Source organism: Lycium barbarum, chromosome 4, assembly GCF_019175385.1.
Source record: "Lycium barbarum isolate Lr01 chromosome 4, ASM1917538v2, whole genome shotgun sequence".
Classification (NCBI taxonomy): domain Eukaryota; kingdom Viridiplantae; phylum Streptophyta; class Magnoliopsida; order Solanales; family Solanaceae; genus Lycium; species Lycium barbarum.
In genome coordinates, this window is record NC_083340.1 from 23177244 (window position 1) to 23200947 (window position 23704).

At 35.9% G+C, this 23704-nt stretch overlaps 4 protein-coding genes across 4 annotated transcripts; 3 read left to right on the forward strand and 1 right to left on the reverse strand.

The window, feature by feature from the left end:
• Positions 1 to 1004: 1004 nt before the first annotated feature.
• Positions 1005 to 1973, forward strand: LOC132637284 (uncharacterized). Its single transcript, XM_060354399.1, has one exon. The coding sequence runs from the start codon at positions 1005 to 1007 to the stop codon at positions 1971 to 1973; it is 969 nt and encodes a 322-aa protein (XP_060210382.1).
• Positions 1974 to 1987: 14 nt separating this feature from the next.
• Positions 1988 to 2713, forward strand: LOC132637286 (uncharacterized). Its single transcript, XM_060354400.1, has one exon. It carries the CDS (start codon positions 1988 to 1990, stop codon positions 2711 to 2713), a length of 726 nt encoding a protein of 241 aa, XP_060210383.1.
• A 4919-nt stretch (positions 2714 to 7632) lies between these two features.
• LOC132635563 (uncharacterized) lies at positions 7633 to 13057 on the forward strand. Its single transcript, XM_060351994.1, has 7 exons — positions 7633 to 8010; positions 8739 to 8975; positions 11501 to 11609; positions 11717 to 11762; positions 11887 to 11972; positions 12282 to 12340; positions 12641 to 13057. Exons 1-7 carry the CDS (start codon positions 7943 to 7945, stop codon positions 12741 to 12743), a joined length of 708 nt encoding a protein of 235 aa, XP_060207977.1. The 5' UTR covers positions 7633 to 7942; the 3' UTR covers positions 12744 to 13057.
• A 1923-nt stretch (positions 13058 to 14980) lies between these two features.
• LOC132635564 (uncharacterized) lies at positions 14981 to 20705 on the reverse strand. The gene is made up of 3 exons (XM_060351995.1): positions 20309 to 20705; positions 16642 to 18663; positions 14981 to 15364 (listed from the first exon to the last, which is right to left on the reverse strand). Exons 1-2 carry the CDS (start codon positions 20647 to 20649, stop codon positions 16680 to 16682), a joined length of 2325 nt encoding a protein of 774 aa, XP_060207978.1. The 5' UTR covers positions 20650 to 20705; the 3' UTR covers positions 14981 to 15364; positions 16642 to 16679.
• Between the last annotated feature and the right edge of the window lie 2999 nt (positions 20706 to 23704).

Genomic DNA, 23704 nt, shown 5'->3' on the forward strand with positions numbered 1-23704 from the left:
ATAAAGTTATACATAGCATATACATTATCTACAAACTAGATGCGTGGATCATATATATGAGTTAATTCCCAAAAAAAAAATACTAAATAAGTACAAATAAATAGTTGGCCCATCCAAAAAGATAGCCGACTGATGTATACTACTCCCTTGATTTTTTGTACTTGTCCTTTGTTGACTTGATACTCTCGAAGAAATTATTTATTAGGAGTTTGTTTTACTATATTAAACTTACTTATTATGTTTTGAAAATCTAAATTTAATTGCTCATGCTTTATGTAGTTTTTTTTTTTTTTGGCAACTAATGAATTTCATTACCAAAAGTGAACGTTTAAGTACAAAAACAGAGCAAGTTACTGGACATAGACCAGTATACCATCTCTCATACTTTATGTTGTTAGTTAACAATAAAGGCAATATTGAATTAACTTATCATTATAATAGGCTGAGTAGAGCATTGGTCAAAGGTTATCTTTGTATTCTAAAGATCACGGGTTCAATTCCCTACCTCCTACCGGCACAAGTACAAAAGAGTAAGTTTTTAATTCACTACTAGAAAAAAAAGACGGTAACTTAGAGAGAGAATCTCTCCCTTCTCTCTAGGATCTCAATTCTTTCCGATCACTAACATTTTCAGGCGTACTATTTCGACATGGATCCTTAAGATCCACCTCCCTTACAATCCAAAGATCAATCACAATTTATCACCCCTAATTCGAACACCAGTGCTCTCCCAAAACCAGTTGATTCACTTTCCCCAACTCCTCAACCCCTTCTCCTTGGGAATTCCGATACTAATGGGTGTCCGGATCAGATTGAGAAAGAAAACAGAGGAAAATACCCAGATCAAACCGTGCACCTCCTCATTAGTTCCCCCACTTATCAAAATATCCTCCAACTTCGATAAGCTCTCGAATGAAAAACCCCCATTTCCGACCTCTGCTTACGAAGAAATCCCCAAAGCTAACACACAAAACCAGAATCCCATCAACCATTAAAAAGAAAAAATGATCTCAGGCAGCAAATCTACTTACTCCAAACCAACCTTCTCTGCTATTGTTCAAGAAAGTCTGCATAGCAATCAAGCAGAGCATCAACCGGTTGAAATCAAACAAGGTACTCATCTGGGAAAACGTGTCGTTTATTTCAATGCCGAAGATTATTTTGTTAATCTTGCCAAAGAGTGCAAATTAACTATAGTGGGTAAATTCATTAGAGGAAAGCCGCCTATGGAGGATATTAGGAAAAGTTTTGTTAGTCAATTTCAATTGCGGCGCACTCCGAAAATAGCTTACTTTGATCCGGAGCATGTGTATATAGACTTCTACAATGAAGTAGATTACACTCACATTCAATCCAAAACATATGTTTATATTGATGAATGCCCCATGAAAGTTCTCAAATGGTCCCCAGATTTTACCCCTAAAAAGGAAACCTCTATTGTTCTGGTATGGGTGCTCATTCATAAGCTCCCATGGCATTTGTTCAAATGGGACATTCTTGCTAGGATTATTAAGTCTGTCGGGACGGCGGTTGCTCCTGACCAGGCCACTTATTCTAAATCCCGAGGAAATGTTGCCAAAATCAAGGTCAAAATTGATTTGCTTAAACCAAGATTGGATCAAATTTGGTTAGGCTTCAATAGGTTGGAAGGTGGTGAAGATGGAGTGTGGCTTGATATTGAATATAAGGGAGTACCATCTTATTGTAATTACTGTTGTATACAAGGGCACCTGGAATCTCAATGTAGAAAAAAGGCTAGAGATGACAGAATCAAGGCTCAAAAGAAAGAAGCTGAAGAGAAGGAAAAAAAAAAGTTGCTCAAGACAACAACACATAAGATCAAGATGGTTTCACTGAAGTTACGAGAAAAAACAAGAAGCAATCCAAAAAGAAACACAATATGGAAACCAGTAGCAGCAAACACCAGAAAACTAAAAACAAAGAGGACAAATCGCAACTCTGCCAACAACTAGAAACAAACAATGACATGGAAGATCAATATGAAGAAGACAAAATAGAAAAGGAAGCAACTCAACAGAATAAACAAGAAAAAGAGGGGCAACATTTGAAGGAGCAGAAAAAAAGACAAGCTCAGAAAAACAAGAAGAAGAAGGCCAAAGAAAAGATTGAATATGCTCAGAAGGTAGACCAAACCTCAAAACATGATGAAATCCTTACAAATTCACCAGATGTAGTTGCTCGACCCCAGAAAAACCAACAGACCCACACCAACCAAAAGAACATAATTTCTAAAACCAAACCTCAACCAATACAAAAACAAACCAACAACCAAAACCAGCCTCCACAAATACAAAATACTTACACCAAACAAACTCTCTCCCATCCTAACCCAAGCAATTCTAAGCAAACCCAACAACACAGAACAGAGAAGTATCAGTCTGATGATTCTAACCCTGATGCCTCCACCGAAGAAGAGCAGGACACTGAGGAAGAAGAGAGTAGTGCAGAAGATGATTACGAAAGTGTCCAAAGTTCAGATTCTGAGGAGGAAACATATGATAAACCAACAATTAACTTCAACCCCGCATCAAACATAGAATTGGATCAAGCTTTTGGAGAAATAACAAAACACATGAATGTTTCTCCAAGAGGTCCCCAATCCAACAGGGACGGTAGAGGTGGAGGCAGGAAAAGCCAACCTCAAACTACCAGAGCTCAAAGCAAAGATCCAAAACCCAAACATTCTCAATGATTAAGTCTATCATTTGGAATATTAGAGGCATCCGAACTATGGGTGCTTTTGACAGACTCAAACAAATCAAGATGGCTTACAAACTCGATTTTGTTACTGTGTTTGAACCCTTTTGTAGAAATACCATGATTAATAAGTTTAAAAGAAGATTGGGGTATCAATTCTGTTACTCTAACTGCAACAACCAAATCTGGATTTTCTGTGATCACAACTATGAATGTAGCATTTTGGAAGACAAGGAACAACATGTTACTTGTAGCATCAAATATCAAGAAGATACTATTCTATTAACTGCGGTCTATGCTAAGTGTGATGAGCAACTCGGAGAAACTTTGTGGGATGACCTTAGACTAATTGCTAACAACTCAAACTCTCCTTGGATGGTGGTAGGTGACTTCAATTGTATTCTTGCCCCAGAAGAAAAGAGAGGAGGTACAATTCATAGAATGAGCAAAAGTATGCCTTTGCTCAATTGTATAATGGATTGTTCACTTGAAGATGCTGGTTATATTGGATCTACTTATACTTGGTGTAATGGTAGAGGACCAAGGCATAGGGTCTGGGAAAGACTTGATAGAGCCTTAACCAACCAACTGTGGAACCACAAATTCCCCTACACCACCGTCACTCATCTAGTCAGAACTGGCTCTGACCATGCCCCTCTAATGTTGGAAATCTCACACTCTCAGGCTAACTATAAGAAATACTTCAAGTTCTTAAACTTGTGGACAGAAGAGCCTGATTTTTCGGATATTGTAAAGGATGCATGGGCTATTGAAACCGTTGGAACTCTTATGTGGAAGTTTCACTTGAAACTTAAGAATACTTGCAAAAAGCTCTCTGAATGGTCCAGAAATACTCTAGGTAATATCTTTGAAACCACCAAAAAGATGGAAGCTAGGATTGCTCAACTGGAAGAAGTCTGCTTAAGAGATAATTCTGAGGAAAATAGGATGGCTTATAATAATGCTAATGCATTACTGATCTAACATGTGAAGAAGGAAGAAGCCTTTTAGAGGCAAAAAGCTGGACTTAAATGGATTACTGATGGAGATGCTAATACCAAGTTCTTTCACCCTGTCATCAACACTAAGAGAAGAAAGATGCACATGAACAAGATCAAGAAGGAAAATGATACCTGGATTGAAGGGGAGGATAATATTGCCTCAGAAGCTGTCAAATTCTTTGAAGATCAATTTACCTTTCTAGATGTGGATGATGGCCCCGCTGTTCTGAATTGTCTTCCACGAGTTATTAATGATGAGGATAACAATATGCTGAATGATAGACCTACTCTTGAAGAGCTGAAGAACGTTGTTTTCTCTCTTAGCACAGACACTGCCCCTGGACCAGATGGTCCAACACTATTGGGATATCATAGCTCCTGATTTATTTAACATGGTTACTAGTTTTTTTGCAGGTAATCAGCTCCCCGGATCATTCACACATAGCTGCCTGATTTTGATTCCCAAAACCAACAATCCACAAAAGTTCACTGAATACAGACCAATCAGCCTGAGCAACTTCAGCTGCAAAATAATCTCCAAACTTCTCAACACCAGGCTCTCTAAGGTAATGCATAAGGTAATCTCTCAAAACCAAGCAGGTTTCCTGAAAAATAGATCTATCACTGATAACATAATGCTCACTCAGGAGCTTGTTCATAACATCAAAAAGCCTAATGTAAATTGTAATGTTATCATGAAATTGGATATGACAAAAGCTTTTGATAGAATGTCTTGGAAATTTCTTGGTAATGTCATGAGAAAATTTGGTTTTTCTGAAGAGTGGATTGGCATGATTTGGAAACTTCTTTCAAATAATACTCTATCAATATTAATGGCAATAGACATGGTTTCTTCCATTCAGGCAAAGGCATAAAACAAGGTAATCCCCTTTCCCCATCCCTTTTTATTATAGGTGCTGAGCTTTTTACTCGACTAATGGATCAATTAAAAAAATGAAAGCTTTATTCACTACTCTGTTGATAAGAAATGCCCTGTCATTACGCACCTCAGTTATGCAGATGATACTATTTTGTTTTCTTCTGGTGACTATCTTTCTCTGATGGCCATGATGAACAAGCTCCAAATTTATGAAAAATGTTCTGGACAACTAGTAAACCAGAGTAAATCTTGTTTTCTAGTAACTCCAAAAACCAACTACTCCACCATTCAAGACATCAAAGGTATTACTGGCTTCTCTCACTCTAACTTTCCTTTTAATTATCTTGGTAGTCCTATTTATACAGGCAAAAAAAAAGTTATTTATTTTGGAGGTCTTATCTCCAAAGTTGCTGCTAGAATTCAATCCTGGCATGGTAAGCTTTTTTCTTTTGGTGGTAGAGTCGTATTGATCAAATCAGTGCTGAACTCTCTCCCAGTACACCTGCTCTCTGTAGTGGAACCTCCCAAAACCACCATTTCTCTTATTGAGAAATACATTGCTAATTTTTTCTGGGGTGACATTGCTGGTAAGAATAAACATCACGGGAAAGCTTGGAAGGATCTTTGCTTTCCTAAAGAAGAAGGTGAGGTTCGTTTCAGATCCATTCAATATATGTGCTTGACTGCTAGTGCTAAGGTTTGGTGGAACTTCAGAACTAGACCTTCTCTTCTCAGGGATTTCATGGAAGCTAAATATTGTCCAAGGGCACATCCCGTCTCTAAGAAATGGGCCCCTGGACAGTCCCATATCTGGAAAAGAATGGTCGAAATTAGAAGATATTGTGAGCACAACATCAACTGGAAAGTGGGTAAAGGAAATCTTTCCTTTTGGTGGGACAACTGGACTGGAAAGGGCCCTTTAGCCCAACTCATCCATCAAGGTTACAAGTCCAAAAAGATCAAAGTTTCAGACTACATCATTGATGGAGAATGGAACACTAACAAGCTCCTCAATTTAGTTCCTAACTCTATGATCATGGACATCAAGAATATCAAGATTTACAAAGATGGCATTGACTTTCCTATTTGGACTCCTGATCATAACGGGATCTTCACTTGTAAATCTGCTTGGAAATCACTGAGATTGATTAGGGCTAATACTATGACTGCTGCTAATTGTTGGCAAGCTACCCTTCAAGGTTTCATTTTTTATGTCTAGGATGTTAGCAAATAAAATTCCAACTGATACTGTTCTACACAGATTCAATATTTGTTGTCCTTCCAGATGTTACTATTGCAACACTCACAAGATTGAGAACACTAATCATCTTTTCAGAGATAGTGAGCTAGCCAATGATATATGGAACTTTTTTGGTGCTAGCTGTGGTATTATCTCTACCGCCAGAGATATTAGGGTGACTGCTATGAACTGGTGGCTTCAGAAGTCTAATAACAAAGTCCATGCTATGCTCCTCAAATGCCTCCCAACTATTATTTGTTGGGAAATATGGAAAGCAAGGTGTACTTACAGATATGAAGGCATCAAATACACTCAGAGAAGGGTCATTGATCAAATTACTTACCTTGCTAGATTGATAATTAATCTTCAATTTACTTCTCTGAAACTTGAGAGCCCCTAGCATAACTACTGCTATATGATCGAAAATCTTAAGCCTAAAATCAATAGTAAATGTATAAAATGGATCAAACCTGACCCACATTTTCTTAAATTAAATAAAGATGGATGCAGCAAAGGCAACCCAGGCAGCTCAAGAGGAGGAGGAATACTTAGAGATGAGAATGGACATTTTTTGATGGCTTTCTCTGCCTACTATGGACAGTGCAACAATAATATTGCAGAGACAAAAGCTATCTTGATGGGGCTGAAGTGGTGCATCGACAAAGGTTACCAAAACATCAACATCGAATCAGACTCTAAACTGATTATTGGCATGATTAATGGTGACATTCGCATTGCTTGGCAAGTCAAAGATCTCATTCAATAGATCGACATGACAAAAAATCAAGGCAATATTAACTTCAAACACTGCTTTCGCGAAACTAACACAGTTGCAGACTACTTAGCTAACCACGGAGAAGAGACCAAACAAGAACAATTCTTCACAGATGATTTAACCCTCCCCACAAGAGCTAAATCACTATTGAAGAATGATTTTGAAGGACGACCCTCTTTCCGGATCAAAGCTAGAACTAATCAATATGAAATTCCTCATGATTAGTATGGAGCTTATTTTTTGTATAGCTTATATAGCTAACTTTCCTCCCCAAGATTGTAAGGATAAACCTTCTTTACACTATAACTGTAAAGAGATCCCCCCCTAACCTTAACTTAGCTGGCAATTTTTTTACAGGGATGAAATCTTCATCCTTCTTGTAACACAAAAGAGGCTTGGTCACTACACCACCTCTTTGTACATGCTTTTGATGGAATGAAAGGATGGGGTCATGCCATAGCCCCCCCCCCCCCCCCCAACCAACTGATGGTGGTTTTTGGCAAAAAAAAAAAAAAAAAAAGGGGGCAATATTGAAAAAAATTAACAAATCTCTCTCCATTTGTTAAAATGGACAAATATTATCTAACAGATGTAAATATTTTGAACGAGCAATTAGATATGTAACTCCCCAATAATAAATTTCGAAGCCAATAAATAGAATGGGTTATGATAGAATATTGAGCTCGAAGCAATAATAAGGACGGCTCGGTGCACAAAGATCCCGCGTTAGCAGGGTCCGGGAAGGACGCACCCTAAGGGTATGATGTAGACAGTCTAACCTAATGCAAGCATTAATTACTGTTTTCATGGCTCGAACTCATGACCTATAGTTCACAAGAAGACAACTTTACTCGAAGCAATAAGATTCAGGTAAATACTTACTCGCACGAGTATTTACACTTAATTAAATAATTAGCCTTGAGAAATAATAAATAAAAGTCAAAATGCATATCACTTAACCATAATTAAATGTTAAAAAGCATAAAATGTATTTTACATTCATTCGTTTAGGGAAAACAAAGCCGAAATCCGTTCCCTACGGGTGGAGACACAAATTGGTGGACCAAAATCCCTATTTTTGGAGTAGGCTCGTTCTAAGTTGTACACGTGGAATGGATACATATGATGATGAGCCTAACTGCCAAACAACGAGGAACAACTAGTGTCATACACCCCACTTTCCCGGGTAAAAAAATCTCAACTTTGCTTCAATTCCTCCTCTTTGTTCCCTTCTTTGCAACTATAGAAGCACAAACTTAGTCAATGCCATGCCTGTTACACATTAATTTGTACTTTAAAGCTTAGAAGCTGTTCCTCAATAAGTAGTTATGAGGGTCATTCAATATGGGTCTTGCTCATTTCCATTATTTCAATTCCAAGAATCCTCCTTTTCCAGGTGAATTTAACTGTACATGTACCCTAGTGTTAATGTTTTTTAGAGTTCTGACTATGTTTCTCCTTTAAACTTATGAAATTGTTCTTGTTGGGTACTTGGGTTGGGGGAGAGGTTGGGTGGTTGGGGGGGGGGGGGGTAGTATCATTTACTGATATGGTTTTAATTTAGTCATAGTAGAATCAAGAATATTTTCACTAATTTGTTTCCATGGAACAAGAAATTTCATGTTTCTCAGAGATATGTCTAATGCTTGATTATTTTTTTCATGACTTGTTGTGAGCCTTATGCTTTGTCTGTTGTTAGAATGATAAAGAATAGAAAAGTATAGGGTGGATGGACAGAAAGGGAAAGGTTTTGTATCTAAACAAATACTAACCATGAATATAACTATCACTTGTCTCCTTTTACTTCCTTTTAACCCTGTTTCCTTCCGGCCATACTCCTAATGTTCAAAGTGTTTAAGCTTTATACACTGTCAGTTTAAATTATCTTTTACACCATGAAGTCATCCAAATGATATCTTCAGATAAGCCTCCTTAAAATGTGACATGTGAAATCTTGAAAATAAATATGTTACCTGCTACAACAGGTGAAAATTACTTGATGGTGTAAAAATTGGTTACACTTGACAATGTATATTACCTAAACTCTCGTTCAAATTAAATACTGAGTGTTCAATCTTCTCTGATCTCCTCATAATATGGCTAAATCAAACTCTGGATTTTCAGGAAGAGAACTGGAGTGGTCGAAGTGATCAAGTCTAACTTGTCAGACTCAGATGCCAAGAGAGCAAACCTTTCTGCCAGGAAGAAGGAAAGAATTAAGCTTCCCAAATATGACGGTATTGTTGGAGATAATAAATCATTGCATATAAGTGAGTTTCTGAGCCATAAATCTGGTGTTGAGGCAATGTTGAACAAGAGAGCTTTGCAGAGCTTTGAATCTATTGATTCTAACGTGTACAGGTAATGATTTTTTCATCTTGCTCTTCTGTCTTAGTTCCTGCTGTGTGAACATATTGCATTTTATTCTGCAGAACCACCTGGAATTTGTTTTTAATATTGTGGCTTGATGTTAAGTAGTTTTCGAGTTGTCTGTTTAAGTATTGATAAAAAGATTGAATACCCTTCAGTCATACATGTCATTGATACATGGAAAAGAAATTTTGCAGAACAAAGCCACTGCGCAAAGAGATGAAGTTGATTGAATTATTAAGCCTCGGAGCAGGTATTAGGATACTGGAAAAGCTAACCACTTCATACAGTTTTTTGAATACTCTTATACTCCTATTTCCTATTGGTATATGAACCATAAGGGATGTAGAATTACTGAATTAGCCTCGATACTGCATTTTAAATGACTTAAGGATCCACTTTTTTGCAGAGACAGGTCCTGAAATACGAATATGAATTGTAATAACTACTATAAATTTAATCAATTAGTGTGTCTAGTTTTGCTTTTGGTAACTTGAGAAGCTTGTTTCTGAGATTCATCAGTAGTTAGGAAAGGCTTAAAGATTTAGTAAGCTTTGTTAATACATGTTGCCTAATGACCGCCTGCTATTTGTTGACATAACTTGATTCTTGTTTTCATAAACTATTATCTTATCATTTGCTTAAAGGCATGATACTTCGGTTCCTTGTGCTTTTCCATTTCCAAAATCTTCATATCCTAGCTATATCCAGTTGGCCTGTTAATCCACTAGGAAAGATAGAATTTAAAACAGTGGCTCATTGTATATAAAACCAATTCTTATGAGCATCCAGTAATGGATGTTTGCGAGATCCAATTGAATGTGAATTGAGCAGCAGGCAAAGAATTGTGCAACCAGCAGCGTACGCAACAAAAGGGATGACTTTTGATGACTAAAGTAGAACTCATATAGATGGGATTATACCCCCTAAGTAAGGATGAATAATGAACTCCAGTAGGAACTAATCAACAGTGGACATGCTAAGTGGCCTAACTTCTACTTAGATCTGGAATCCCACTGCACTTATGTTGAAAAGAACATAGCATATCTTTCGCACTAATGATATATTATTTAAATGTTTTTCAGATTTTGATAAAATCTAATTATAGCATCTTAGTGAGAAGAACATAGATGACCAGGATTTATCAACATAAAACAGATGTTGTGTGATGATTGATTTTTTAAAATAAAAATACTTTTTCTTAATTTAGTAAACTCCAGCCCCGAAATCCCCCTCTTCATATTTTTCCTCCTTGTGACTCAAACGACCAACCTCTTTGGTTGGAAGAAAATACTCTATCACTAGAGCAACCCTTTTTTGCCCTTTTCTAATAGAGATATCAAACTTATAAAGTTCTTCTCTCCTTTAGTGTGTTGATATCACTTCATGCTAAATTACACATTTAACTTAATGGAGGAGATGATATGCTTAATTAGGTTCACTAACCTTTTGGACGAGTAGATTTCAATTCCAGAAGGTAATCATCAGCCTATACCTGGAATAGAAGTGTGTAAACTGAGAAGATATGTAATCCTCAGGAACTATCTTGCAAACTTTGAGCTGTATCTTAGACTTTTATATATGTCCAACATAATACCATTTAGCAGCATGCCTCAATCCATTAGAGAAGCCTATGTCAGTTGGATGTTTTCCGGAGTTGACATAGCCATCAAAGGAATCTGGAGAATGATCCGAGCAGTAATTTTTTTGTGTGTGGAATGAAAGAAACCGCAGGCGTTTTGATGGAATTTCAACTATGACCTACTCTCTGAAAGCTAGATATTTAGTTAGTCTGTTCTGTTGGAACTTTCTTACCCTTGTAAATAGTGTTGACAATTTTTTGGACTTTGTTAGCTCCCTGATTCTAGCATAGACACTCTTGTACTGGGCCAACATGTTTTATGTCTTTGCTAATCTGACATCTTCCTGATGTTCTTTCAATGAATTACTTCGAAAAAAAAAGGTTAACATTTAGTAGATTTTGTGTATATTGAGGAATCCATAAAAGTTGTGGCAAGGCAAAAGCAAGGGGGAAGTGCAACATAGATTAGGAGATTTGGATAGAACTGTTCAGTGGAACTGTGAATTAATCACTTCATAAAAATGGTCTTTAGTCACTGAGAGCTTTGACCACTTTAGCGCTATTGCCTTTTATATATGGTGATTGAAAATCAGAAACGTTCATGTATCACTACCAGATACTCCAATGTTTATCAGAGAAAATAATTCATGTGGTCCTTCCCAGACAATACATCCCAAATACCCCCTCTGTCCCAATTTATGTGGCGTTACTTTCTTTTTTAGTCTGTCCCGAATCACCATTATATATTTAGAAATAATTTAACGTTAAATGTCCTGTTTTATAGCCACCCAAATGTCTAAGGATTGTTCCTAGACCACAAATTTCAAAAGTCGTTCTTTCTTTCTTAAACTCTGTGCTCAGTCAAATAGTGTCACATAAATTGGGACACAAGGAGTAAGAGTTATAAGATCGTCGTGATTATGTTTAAGTGTAGGTGTACTCTGCCACAAGTTCAACTTCTGAATTTTGAAGTTGCCCCTGTTTTGATATTACAAGTGAACCCAACCAGCAAAGACTACACTGTGGAGATGTTGTCTTGCAAGGTAAGTTTTTTTTTTCTTTTTTCGATAAAGCTGAGATTTGTGTTTCTTACATTAGTTATCCTTTAAGGAGTTGATATGTAATCCTAAATGCCTGATGTTCGTTGCAGTTTGAGGGTTCTGATCTGGTAGAACAGCAGAATGACCACTTTGCAGGTATAACAAAAACAAGATTAGAAGCATGACATTGCTATCAAATTGAATGAAAATTGGCTTTTGTAACATATTTATTAGAATTTATAGTGACATATTTACACATGCAATTTTTTTTGACTTGCAGCATCAATGGTAAACCGTATAACGTGGGAAACAGTTGGGTCTCAGCCTTTCCTAGATGTTGATGTGAAATTAAATGTCTCCCTTGAGGTTGTTATCCCTCTCTTTCCTAGAATATTTATGTTTATTCTTCATGTCAAATTTGTTTTGACAGATTTGTTGATGTCGTGAATGACCTATCAATCTTCAGAATTTTGTTCCACTCCACAGAACCTAGGTCTAAATGTATTTGAATGACTAGATTCTTTTCATGCCATAGTGAAACTTGCTATTTGATCATTGATTTTGTTCCTTTGAATCTCTACAGTATTCCAGTATAATTATCATATTATCAAGAAAAAGTTTCTTGCATGTAATGACCCTCTAGATAGAGTTTGTCACCTTAGATTGTGCTTGCAGATATATACCATGCCGTTCACCATGCTGCCTACTTCTGCTGTTGAGAGTCCCGGTAACATGTGAGTCTATTTTTACACAGTCTTTACTCTATGATCAGAAATAGTAATAAAAACGAAAAATGCAGTGAAATTACACATTAACGAAACTACGTTCATTGACATGTGTGCTATACTGTACCTGGATTTTTATTAATAGTTTCAAAATGATAAATGATACTTCTATCACAAAATAGATATGACCAGTACAATTTTTATACACATTGATCATGCTTAAGAAGTCTGAAATCAAAGTTCTTTTACCTTTTTCTGTAACTTTTGTATTTCATCTCAATCCTTAATGCAAATTATGTTTCCGCACAGAATGATGCAAGCTTTAGTGGACAGGCTAGTACCGTTGCTTTTGCAACAATTGCTTCAGGATTATGATAACTGGGTTCGGCAACATCAGAAATCTCTGTCGTGAATCAAACCCCTCTTATACCCGAGTAAGTTTAACTACATTTATGGCTCGGGGAGGACGATATAATGAAACCCCATCTAGCTACAATACTCTATGTGAGCCCATTTGCTCCTACCTTGGTGGATAAGTTTACCAGACACCTGTAATTGTGTGCTGTTGCGAGCTTTCAACTCAACTTCCTTAACTTAAAGACATTACTCGTGGACTTGTATAGGTGCGCACAAGCTGGTTCAGACCTCATCTTATCTCAAAAGTGTATGAATGTATTGTATGTATGTATGTATGCATGGCCGAAGTTTAAGGTGCCTATTTGATGATCTTTTCTTTTGTACAATATGCCAATCTGATCCCTACCTGAAAAATACCTTCTTCCTTTAGTGATATTAATTCATTAAGGTCACCAGTGTCTGGAGCCGTTATACGTTTCGCGCTACGAGGAAATGGGTGAACACGACCCTTTACAATTTGAATAAAAGGGTCACGAAACCACTGCAAAATTACTTATTTGCAAATATTGAACGTCGGTATTTAAAGTTCTCATGCAATATTGAAAAACTTGTTTGAGAAGTATTTAAAGTGATAATGATTTTGACTCACAGATATTCAAGTTTTTCCCAGTTAAAATTCATGTTTACATACAACTACTTCAAATATTCTTCTCTAACTTCAACTTCAAAGAATATCTTTCTTCGACTTCAACCAAATATTGTCCAAATATTGTCCAAATATTTACTAATAAACTTTGTTTCATGAGCATGTCAAGTGAAATAATTATTTTCACAAGTATTCAACTTTAATCTTATTTCGACTTCAACCAATTATCATCCAAATGCTTACTAATACGGTTTGTTTTCAAAATAATTCCTCTATCTCAAATTAAGTTCTAAGTTGATTTTGGAAGTCAAAATTATTTAGTTTGGCTATCGAATTACGCCTAGATACATATTTTATTACTGAACTAAAATTTTAGAACCTGATTGTTATTAATCCTACCTTAAGAAGTACTACCTACTATGATATCATAGACTTTGAACAACTGAAGTCCAATATCACTCTTAAAATTGGATCAGAATGATCGTCAAAAATCACACTAGGACTCCTTAAATAGAAAAAGTATTTCTTTCGAGTTTCCAACGCAATTACTCAAGAGAAGAATCAACACTGAACATTATTATTAGCCCGTAGTAATCAGAAGCTCCACCGCGATACTTTCTAATTCGCTAATACTACTGATATATTCATTTTCAAAAGTACTTCACACCCACTAATCAAATATCATGAAATATTTTTCAGAAAATTCTTTTCATGAAAATAACTACCATCATACTAAGCACACTCAATTTGCAAGTACTACTGGGTCGGAGATGATAGTTGAGGAGTTGACAAACATGGCCAAATCGTTCTTTCAAGCACTAATCCTTCACAGAGAGATGGCATCGTAAAGAGACTAATATCGAATTAGTGGTAAAGAGACTAATATGGAAATTAGTGAGAAGTTCACAAATTCAGATTTCTGCTTCACCAAAATTCTCTCAAACTGATAAGTAGATCATCTTCTGGTCCCAACTTTTTCCTTTTCATCAACTTGATGGCTTTTTCATTCGAATATTTAGTTCAGAATTTCAGTTCCACTTAAAGATCCGGTTGATAATTATTAGCAGACTCAAAAAAAAAAAAAAAAAAAAAAAAAGTTAATAACAATATGGGAGAAAAAATTGACTGAAACTGCATATCTATTAGTTGGATGAGAAAGCAAGAAAATTTAGAAAAGCTTACATACGGCCAGAATGTAACGGGCAAGTGCAATAAATGAGTTCATTAGAAAGAGAATATGCACCATGAACCAAATCCATTTTGCTTATCTTTGCCACCTCCTTTAGGACGCGAGAAGTTCCCTTCCCTTTTCTAGAATGCCTGGTCTACTCAGCAAATGTACACGGTGAACAGACCACTCAAGCATTTTAGAAAAGGGAAGGGAGGAACCCCAAAGGAGGTGGGAAGCTACAAATCGGCTTTTGACATAGTATGAAGCAAGTCTGCAAATGATAGGAAAAAGCTCTACACAATACGTGACAGACACGTGCGTGTGACCATCCTCATTCCACAATGGAACTAGTACTGTACCAGGCATGCATCCAAATCTTCCATTCCACAATGTGTTCCGCAGAATCTATTGGTCATTCTCAGCCCAGTTAAAGCTGGGGCTTTAAGGCATGTGAAAACAGTACTTGAAGCTGATGTACATCACGATTGGGAAGGCATTGCAATCAAAATTCACCCTAAGGAAAACATGCATGTTATACATGGACCTGGCACCTTACTTCACAGAGTAAGCAAATGTCACTCACACTCACAAATAAGAAGACATAAAGAGTCGACGAATGGCAACAAAAGAGAAAGCATTACTTGTTATTACAGCTATCTCTTGCACAACAATATCAGGGTCATCAGGAAAATCCCGTTTAGCTATGCTTAGAAGTATTTCAAGAACTAACCCCACACACATCCCTTTGTAGAAAGCTCACATCTCTACATATGACACTAGAAAGCTTAACCAAGCTTTGCCTCTTTATGCTTGTTTTCTGAACATCAGCCACTTCTTCCCCTCCACTGAGCTGCTGAAACTGGCAAAGAAAACAGATTGTCAGGATGCTAGTCTATCACATTATGTAATTCTTCTAAAGGATATTAATGTGGCACACTTTTGAAGCTTCTCTTTGAAGCATAGCGCGCTTGGAAAAGAGTATGTTCAGAGTGGTAACCATAAATCTTTAATTTACTGTGTCAAATTTGTAACTGAATCGGAGTTCAACGGTATAACCAGTTTGAGGGAGTTATGAGCAATCCTAATATCGGTGTATGGAACCCGGGATAAAGAAAAGAAGAGCCTCTTATCAATATTTTGGTGTTCATTAACAACAAAGGAATTTGTTCAAATTTATACATACATGCCAGCTTAAACCCAGTTTCTCTATTTCATTGCCGTGTGAATTTACTCTTGACCAGCAGTTATACTCCCCCATAGATAACTAAGTTCGAATAAGGAACACCCTAAATAGCAACAAAACACTCATCAAAGAGGAAAGATTTACTTTCTTTTCAAAGGCTCGTCAAATCATATGCACATTTTAAGTTTCTTTCCGGGGTTCAGATGGCAATTTTGAAATTCAAAAATTGTACACAATGGCAGCTTAGTGTGATCAAAGCTCCGGTTTTCCATGAAAAGCATGAACATCATTTTAAAATTTATTAAAAACAGAAGGCAATGTAAGCCCATATACCATAACATACATAAAAACCAAGACCCCAGATGTAAATAGAAAGCAATTATTCCATTTGATTATCTGTTTGTGGAATTAAGGTTTAAGGTCAGCAAAGTTTAAATGTTCTTATTGGACTCCCGCCGGTCAAAAATAATTGATGTTTTAAGCTTGGACACATGGATTAAGGAATTCATTAACTCCTAAAAAGTAAGAGGGGTTTGGACTAAAATACCCTTAATTATGATTTTCTTCTCTTTTTAGGTTAGCATAACTATTATGGGGATATGGGAATGTGTCAAGGGCAAATTTGGGAAAGAGAACTAAATACTTTCTTGGTTTTGTGAAACATAAATTATCTTGGACCAACTTTAGGGGCTAAAACCTCAATTATTTTGGACCAGAGGGAGTATCTTCTACGAACACTTTTTGTCTTCACTTCCAACAGTATATTTTCATATCCAAGCAGTGAAGAGTTTCATTTGGTATATTTTTGTTAGTGAAAGGACTTTTAAAGTAATTAAGCAGTACGTTATAATAAAAGAAACTATACTCTAATTATGATTTTCTTTATGAAATTTATTCTTTAAGGAACCTGTCCTGTAAAGAGCAAGGCAAGTGTATCTCAAGTTTGAACTCACCTCTTGATCTTCTGGCATGACAAAATCTAAAGCAGCTTTCACCGCCTAGTCTGCCTATCAGCATACTTGTCATCGTCATATCTTCTCCTTCCACTAGAATGTGAATCATCATGTCTAGCCCTCTTGTAAGAATCATGACCTCTGTAGCTGTCACGCGTTCTGCTTCTATGCTCCTCCTCCTGTTCATGTCTTCCACGCAGAGAATCCCCTTCTTTCTCATGCTTCCGGTATTGATCTTCCTCTTCATCTCTTTTGTGTTTCCTTTCCCAGCGATCATCATCCCTACTTCCTTTTCTCTCCTGTCCACGCACTTCATAATCTCGATTCTCCCGTCGGCTTTCATGCTGCAGCTCGTTACCACTCTGAATTTTATTGTCACGCTCTTTTTCATCAACTTCATATTCTCCCCCAGATCTTCTTGCCTGTTGATCTTTACTCCTATCTTCCGTACTCCTGTATGACCTATTTTGGTTCTCAGTTTCAGTACTAGTAGCCCTTCCATACTTTTCTTCTTTTCCAGAACCCCTCCTCCTCGACTTCCCCTCACGTTGATTCAAGCTTTCATCGTCTAGTTTTCTCTTACCCCTCAACAACTCCTGACTAGCACTTGATCCGCCAATCACATCTTCCTTTGCTTGATACAACTTCTCCAATTTCTTTAACGTGTCCAGTCCTTTATCAAGAACTTGTGCACCTTCTGCCTTTTTCAAATCATCCTCCTGAAATGCCCTATCTTCCACAACCGAACTCTCCCGCCTACCACCAGAATCATCTCCCCGACCACTTCTATTGATCTTCTCAGACTTGGTCTTATCTACAGCCTTCCGCCTATGATAACTTCTCTCACTGTCTGAATCACTGATGCCGTCACTACTGCTGATTTCACCTTCGTCCTTATCAGAATTGTATTGTTTACTTTTTCGAGTCTTACTCTTAGCTGCAGTATAGCCTTCATCGTACCCTCTGTCATCAGACCCATACCTTCTCCCTCTCTGAATCTTCTTGTTTTTTAAATCACGATCACTACTATCAACATCGTCATCAGAATCATGTCTTTTACCTCTTTGGGATTTCTTGTTTTTAGCATTACGACCATCATCATACTCACCCACGGAAACATGTCTTCTCCCTTCCTGAATCTTCCTGCTTTTAACATCACGATCAGTACCATCATCATCGTCATCAGAATCATGTCTTCTACCTCTTTGTGACTTCTTGCTTTTTGCATCACAGGCATCATCATACTCAGCCTTAGTACTATATCTTCTTCCTTCTGGAATCTTCCTGCTTTTTACATCAAGATCACTACCATTGTCATCAGAATCGTGTCTTCTACCTCTTTGTGACTTTCTGTTTTTAGCATCACGACCATCATCATACTTACCCTCAGTAACATGTCTTTTCTCTTTCTGAATCATCTTGTTTTTAACATCACGGTCATTTTCACAGTCATCCTCATCAGAATCATGTCTTCTAGGACGTTGAAACTTACTGGTTTTTGCATCACGGCCATCATCACCACCCTCAGAATGTCTCCTATGGGCTTTCACATGTGTCTTCTCATGATCAGACTCTGAATAAGAATCAGAATCTGATGAAGAATCAGAGGATGAATCATCACTATAATGACGCCTTCTAACCTTCTTGTCCTTCTTGTCCTTGACGGACAATTTTCGTGACTTATTATCACCAGCAGTATCAGAGTCAGAGTCAGAACTAGCATGAGTCTTTTTACGGTTCTTCTTAGACTCTTTGGCATCGCTTCCACTGCTGTCAGTGTCAGAAGAATCGTCACGTTCTCTCCTCTTCTCTTTTTTCTTCTCTTTTTTCTTATGACGCTTACCCTCATCCTTCTCTTTTCCCAGGTCATTATCTCCATCTTCACTCTCTTCAGCATGAGCTAAATCATCATGCTGCTTCTTTTGAGTCTCGTATTCAGCCCCTATCCTGAGGGCAGCTTTTAAGGTTTCCATCTGCTTTTCTTTTATAGCAGCAATCTGGTGTGTTTGTGTTTCCGAAACCCTGCAATGAACCAAATAGTTACTGCATATCAACCTCGCAATATCTCTAAAAAGACTGAAAAAGAATCTAACTGATTAGGTCATAATTTTCGAAATTGGTTAAGAAATTTAATGTCGACACAATAATCAACCAGACTTAATCATATATGTATCTAAAAATCTATTGTTCATCATGCTAAACTGACACTTCACTCTTCCTCTCATTTAGACTAAACAAAAGCAAAAAGCACTTTTTGTCTCCTTCAAAAACCTACTAATTCAAAAAGATGTTAACTTCCCAAAATAGTACCATAATACATAACAAATGCTTATAGGTCAAAAACAAAACAACATGAACTAAAAGAGCATCACGAAATTGTAGTAACCACACTTCTTTTCCCTTTCCAATTCCTTCGCTTCTTTTTTACTTCTAAAGAAAAGAACAAGTACAATTTATCATATTTCCATTTCCTTAACAATTCTGCTAGCTCCAAATATAATGCATGGCAAATTCTCCAAGGTACAAATGTAACAGCATCAAATCAGTCAAATCTAGAAATCCAGTAGCTAGTTCTTCAACAAAGATTGATCCAATGCATATATTATGCAAAAAGTATAACTATAATTCAGAAAAGCCTACAAATTCAAAAAGATGCTAACGTCTCAAAATTGTACCGTAATCCATAACAAATTCTTTAATGTCAAAACTAAAACAACATGAACTGTCACAAAATGGTAATAACCACACTTCGTTTCCCTTTCCAATTTCATTCGATTCTTTTTTACTACTAAAGAAAAGAACAAGTACAGTTTATCATATTTCGATTTCCTTAACAATTCTGCTAGCTCCAAATATAATGCATGGCAAATTCTCCAAGACACGAACGATAATAGTATCAAATCAGTCAAATCTAGAAATTCTTTAGCTAGTTCTTAAACAATGATTGATCATTGATCAAATGATTATATTATGCTAAAGTATAACTATAATTCAGAAAAGCAAGTTACTTTCATAGGTAGTTCTACACCAAATATTGATCCAATGTGCATATTATGCAAAAGAGTACAACTACAATTCAGAAAAGCAAGTTACTTTTCCTATGCGGATCCTCCAGAATCTTCAGGTGTTGCATTTCCTTAACAATTCTGCTAAGCTCAAAATATAATTCTCCAAAACACACGAATGGTAATAGCATCAAATCAGTCAAATCTAGAAATTCTGTAGCTAGCTCTTAAACAAAAATTGAACCAATCAATATGTATATTATGCAAAAATATAACTATAATTCAGAAAAGCAAGTTACTCTTCATAGGTAACATCATCAAATCTAGAAACTATGTCCGTCGTTCTACAATTCTTCAGATGTTGCATTTCCTTAACAATTCTGCTAGCTCTAACTACAATTCATGACAAATTCTCCAATACACAACTCGTAACAGCACCAAATCTAGAAATTCTGTAACTAGTCCTTCCAACACAGATTTATCATATTTCATTTCCTTAACAATTCTGCCTAGCTCTAAATACAATTACATGGCAAATTCTCCAAGACACACAACTGGTAATAGCATCAAATCAGTCAAATCTACAACAAATATCGATCCAATTCGTCTATTATGCAAAAAGCATAACAACAATTCAAAAAAAAAAAAAAAAAGCAACTCACTTCTCATAAGTAGATCCACCAGAATCTTCAGAAACCTTGTCAAGATTCCGTCTGGCTTCATCAAGTTTGTCAGCAATCTCAGCATCAGTATAACCCTGATCAGCAAGCTTCTCTTCAAGCACAAGAAGCTTAAGCTCAATCTGCCGTTTCCGGTCATGCTCCAATATATCCTTATTCGCTCCTCTCGATACTCCGGCGGTTCCTTGACCGGATTCGTAACCCTTGAGGCCGCCATCTACAAGGACTTTATTCGTCTTAGGTTTTACGAAGAACTTGTTCGTTTGGATGTAGCCGTTAGTGCCGGAGCCTCGCGGCGTTTGTAGCCCGATTCCGTTATACATCTTTGATGGAGAACAAATATCTGTGATTTTCTTAGCCCTAACTTTAAGGATAATTTGGGGCAACTTGTTATTGTATTTATTTATATCAGAGAGATGAGTATACCCGAACTTAATCGGGTCGGGTAAATCGGTTCATGAATTTCGGATAACCTTTTTTTTTTTTTTTTTTAAAGTATCTTTTAGCTCCCGTTTGGATTGGTTTATTTTAAGTGTTTTAAGCACTTTTATAGAGTTTGGATAAATATAAAAAAACATTTTTAAGCCAGACAAAAATAAGTCATAAGTTAGGAATGAATTCATAAGTCCATTTAAACGGGTTGAAACTTGAAAATTTGAATTTTGAATAGCTGCCCTATCAGGGCGAGATATTTTTTTCCTTTTTTTTTTTAAGTATCTTTTAGCTTCCGTTTGGCCATTGAAGTTGAAAATTGAAAAATTGATTTTTGAAGTTGTGTTTGGACATACATTTTATTTGGAAAAAATTTGAAGTTTGTGAATAGAAGTGAAATTTATCTGAACAACTGATTTGAGCTAGTTTTTGAAACTTAAAAATATTTTGAAGATAAATTTTCAAAATTTGATTAAATTTTATGACGAAACAAATATTTAAAAATAAGGGATAATTTCAGAGACCTCCCTCCAGGTTTGGTTTCGTTTCACTAACCTCCCTTGTGGTTTACGATATTACGCTTATCTCCCTTATTTTCATTTATTTGAAACAATTCTTTTAACCTATGTATTATTAATATAAAAAATTATGATATGCTGAATTCATAATTTCACTGGGTTGTTGTTGTTGTTGTTGTTGTTGTTGTTGTTGTTGTTGTATGATATGCTGAATTCACCCCTTATAATGTACTTTTTGTTTAATTAACTTTGTAGACAATCTTTTAAACTTCCTTAGAATCATATATTTTTTCATCTTCGATTAAAATTTATTTATTCAACAAATTCACCATTCAATTTTTAAAGGAATCCCATTTGGTTAATTAGAAGCTAAATGTTTCTCATTATGCTTAGAGATGAAGAGCGGCATCATGCTGCAACATTTTCAATGGGAAAGACGAATGAGAATTCTCTTAAATTAACATTGATGTTCAATAAAAATTTGAAAAGAAATAAAAAACTTACAGTAATAGTTGATGTACTTAATATCATCAGAGCCATCAAAGGTGTTTCTATGAATTTTTCAGAGTAATATTATTGGGGATAGATGGAAATAAAATTTTTAAAAGTATGTTTATGAAATAACTTTGATTAACAAAAGTACACTATTAAAGGGTAAATTCGTCATATCATAATTTTTTATATCAATAATAAATAGGTTAAAAGAATTGTTACAAATAATTGAAAATAAGGGAGGTAAGCGTAATATCGTAAACCACAAGGGAGGTCAGCAAAACGAAACTAAACCTGAAGGGGTTCTCTCAAATTATCCCTAAAAATAAATTTTCAAAATCTGAATTGGAGATTGTTTGTGGTATATAAGAAAACAAATTAGGCTACTATACCCAGATCAACATGGGTGGGTTATTTTGTTCACAAATGAGTTTTTGGCCAAAACATCCTTTAACTATGTAAGCAGACGCAAATTACATCCTTAAGCTATCGATATTAACAAAACATATCCTTAGATTGTTCAAAAATTGATAGCTTTCATCCAAAGCTGACTATTCCTTCAACAAAGTGTGTTGTTCTCGTAACTCCCATCACTTGTTGGGAAAACCAAGATAAAATCACAATAAGTAATATTATTTATTTAGCAAAATAATAGTACTGAAAAATTAAATATTACTATGATAATATTTTTTTGAGTAAACACACGAATTGCTTGAATCGTGTTGCGCACAGTTTTAAGAAACTATTTTTGCAATGTGAATTGCTTCCCCGGAATTAAACAAGTCTATCTCTAATTTATTAGAGGAATTAGAAAGCAAAAAAATTAAATAATATCAGCATGTTAGGCATGAGGAATAAAGAAAAAACGTTGTTAAGATCATTATGACAAGGAAATAAGAGAAGTGAAGTAATGGATGCTAATGATGAATACAGTATGGGTATCTATAGGGGAGAGGTTATGATATAAACTAGACAAGCGTTACTTGTCTTTAAAAATCTATGAAAATGTCACCACCATATTATGTATAAGACGCGGTCATAATTGGCAAGTGTCAAAATATTTGAAATACTCCTACACCAATTGAGAAATGCTCCAACAATTATCAAAATTGACTTGATTTGGAGAAAAAGCCAGGACACAGTGAAGAGGCAGAGTATGTGTGTTCTTATTTTCGTTTACCAACTGAAAGAAATTAGCGCTTTTACACGATCTTCACCTTCTTCAAATTTTGTGAAGAGTATTCAAGTTTAGTATGCGTGTACTAAAACTAATTTTTGAGATATATATATATATATATATACTAACATGATTTCTTATATACATAATGTAATATTGATGAAGAATCTTCAACTACACTTTGTAGCTACGCCACTGAAGTCAAATTGGGCAAAGATCAACAATGTTGGGGCAATTCTGATACTGAGGTGAGAAAAACTTGCCAATGAATTCAGATTTATTTCCTATAAACCCGACATGCAACAATGCATTCACGTGTCTCGATATATTACACTTACATGCATTAGTTTTGTTAGCAAAAATTTTTGAAGCTGCAGCAAACACCGCTTCCCGCTAACTCAATTTGACCTTTTTATCAGTTTCTTTATTTTATTTTGAAATAACCGAGAACTTGAAGGAAGTGTGAAAGAGCAAGGAAGGGTGGAAGTCAAAATATTTTTGACTTGAAATTTGAATCAGTCAGATGGAGGAGTTTTGATGGAAGTCACGTGCATTGCACACTTATGGTGGGAGCCGTTAGTTTTTGGAGACTCTTAACGGAAGGATGATCAAACCTGCCAATTTTTATGGGTATATAGACCCGTAAATTTCTATTTAAAAAGAGTTTAAAGTACTGCAATATTTTTTCAATCATCAGTTCATCATATCATCGTTATCTGGCGTAGGCTAAAGCAAGTAATATATCTTTTAGTTTTTAAG

Excerpts from the sequence above, each read along its gene's own strand:
- LOC132637286 (XM_060354400.1), top strand. The coding sequence starts at position 1,988 with ATGGAAGATCAATATGAAGAAGACAAAATAGAAAAGGAAGCAACTCAA.
- LOC132637284 (XM_060354399.1), top strand. The coding sequence starts at position 1,005 with ATGATCTCAGGCAGCAAATCTACTTACTCCAAACCAACCTTCTCTGCT.
- LOC132635563 (XM_060351994.1), top strand. The coding sequence starts at position 7,943 with ATGAGGGTCATTCAATATGGGTCTTGCTCATTTCCATTATTTCAATTC. Across the intron at positions 11,610-11,716 it reads TGGAGATGTTGTCTTGCAAG|TTTGAGGGTTCTGATCTGGT; the intron begins GTAAGTTTTTTT and ends TGTTCGTTGCAG. Across the intron at positions 11,763-11,886 it reads GCAGAATGACCACTTTGCAG|CATCAATGGTAAACCGTATA; the intron begins GTATAACAAAAA and ends TTTGACTTGCAG.
- LOC132635564 (XM_060351995.1), bottom strand. The coding sequence starts at position 20,649 with ATGTATAACGGAATCGGGCTACAAACGCCGCGAGGCTCCGGCACTAAC. Across the intron at positions 18,664-20,308 it reads GGTGGATCTACTTATGAGAA|GGTTTCGGAAACACAAACAC; the intron begins GTGAGTTGCTTT and ends GGTTCATTGCAG.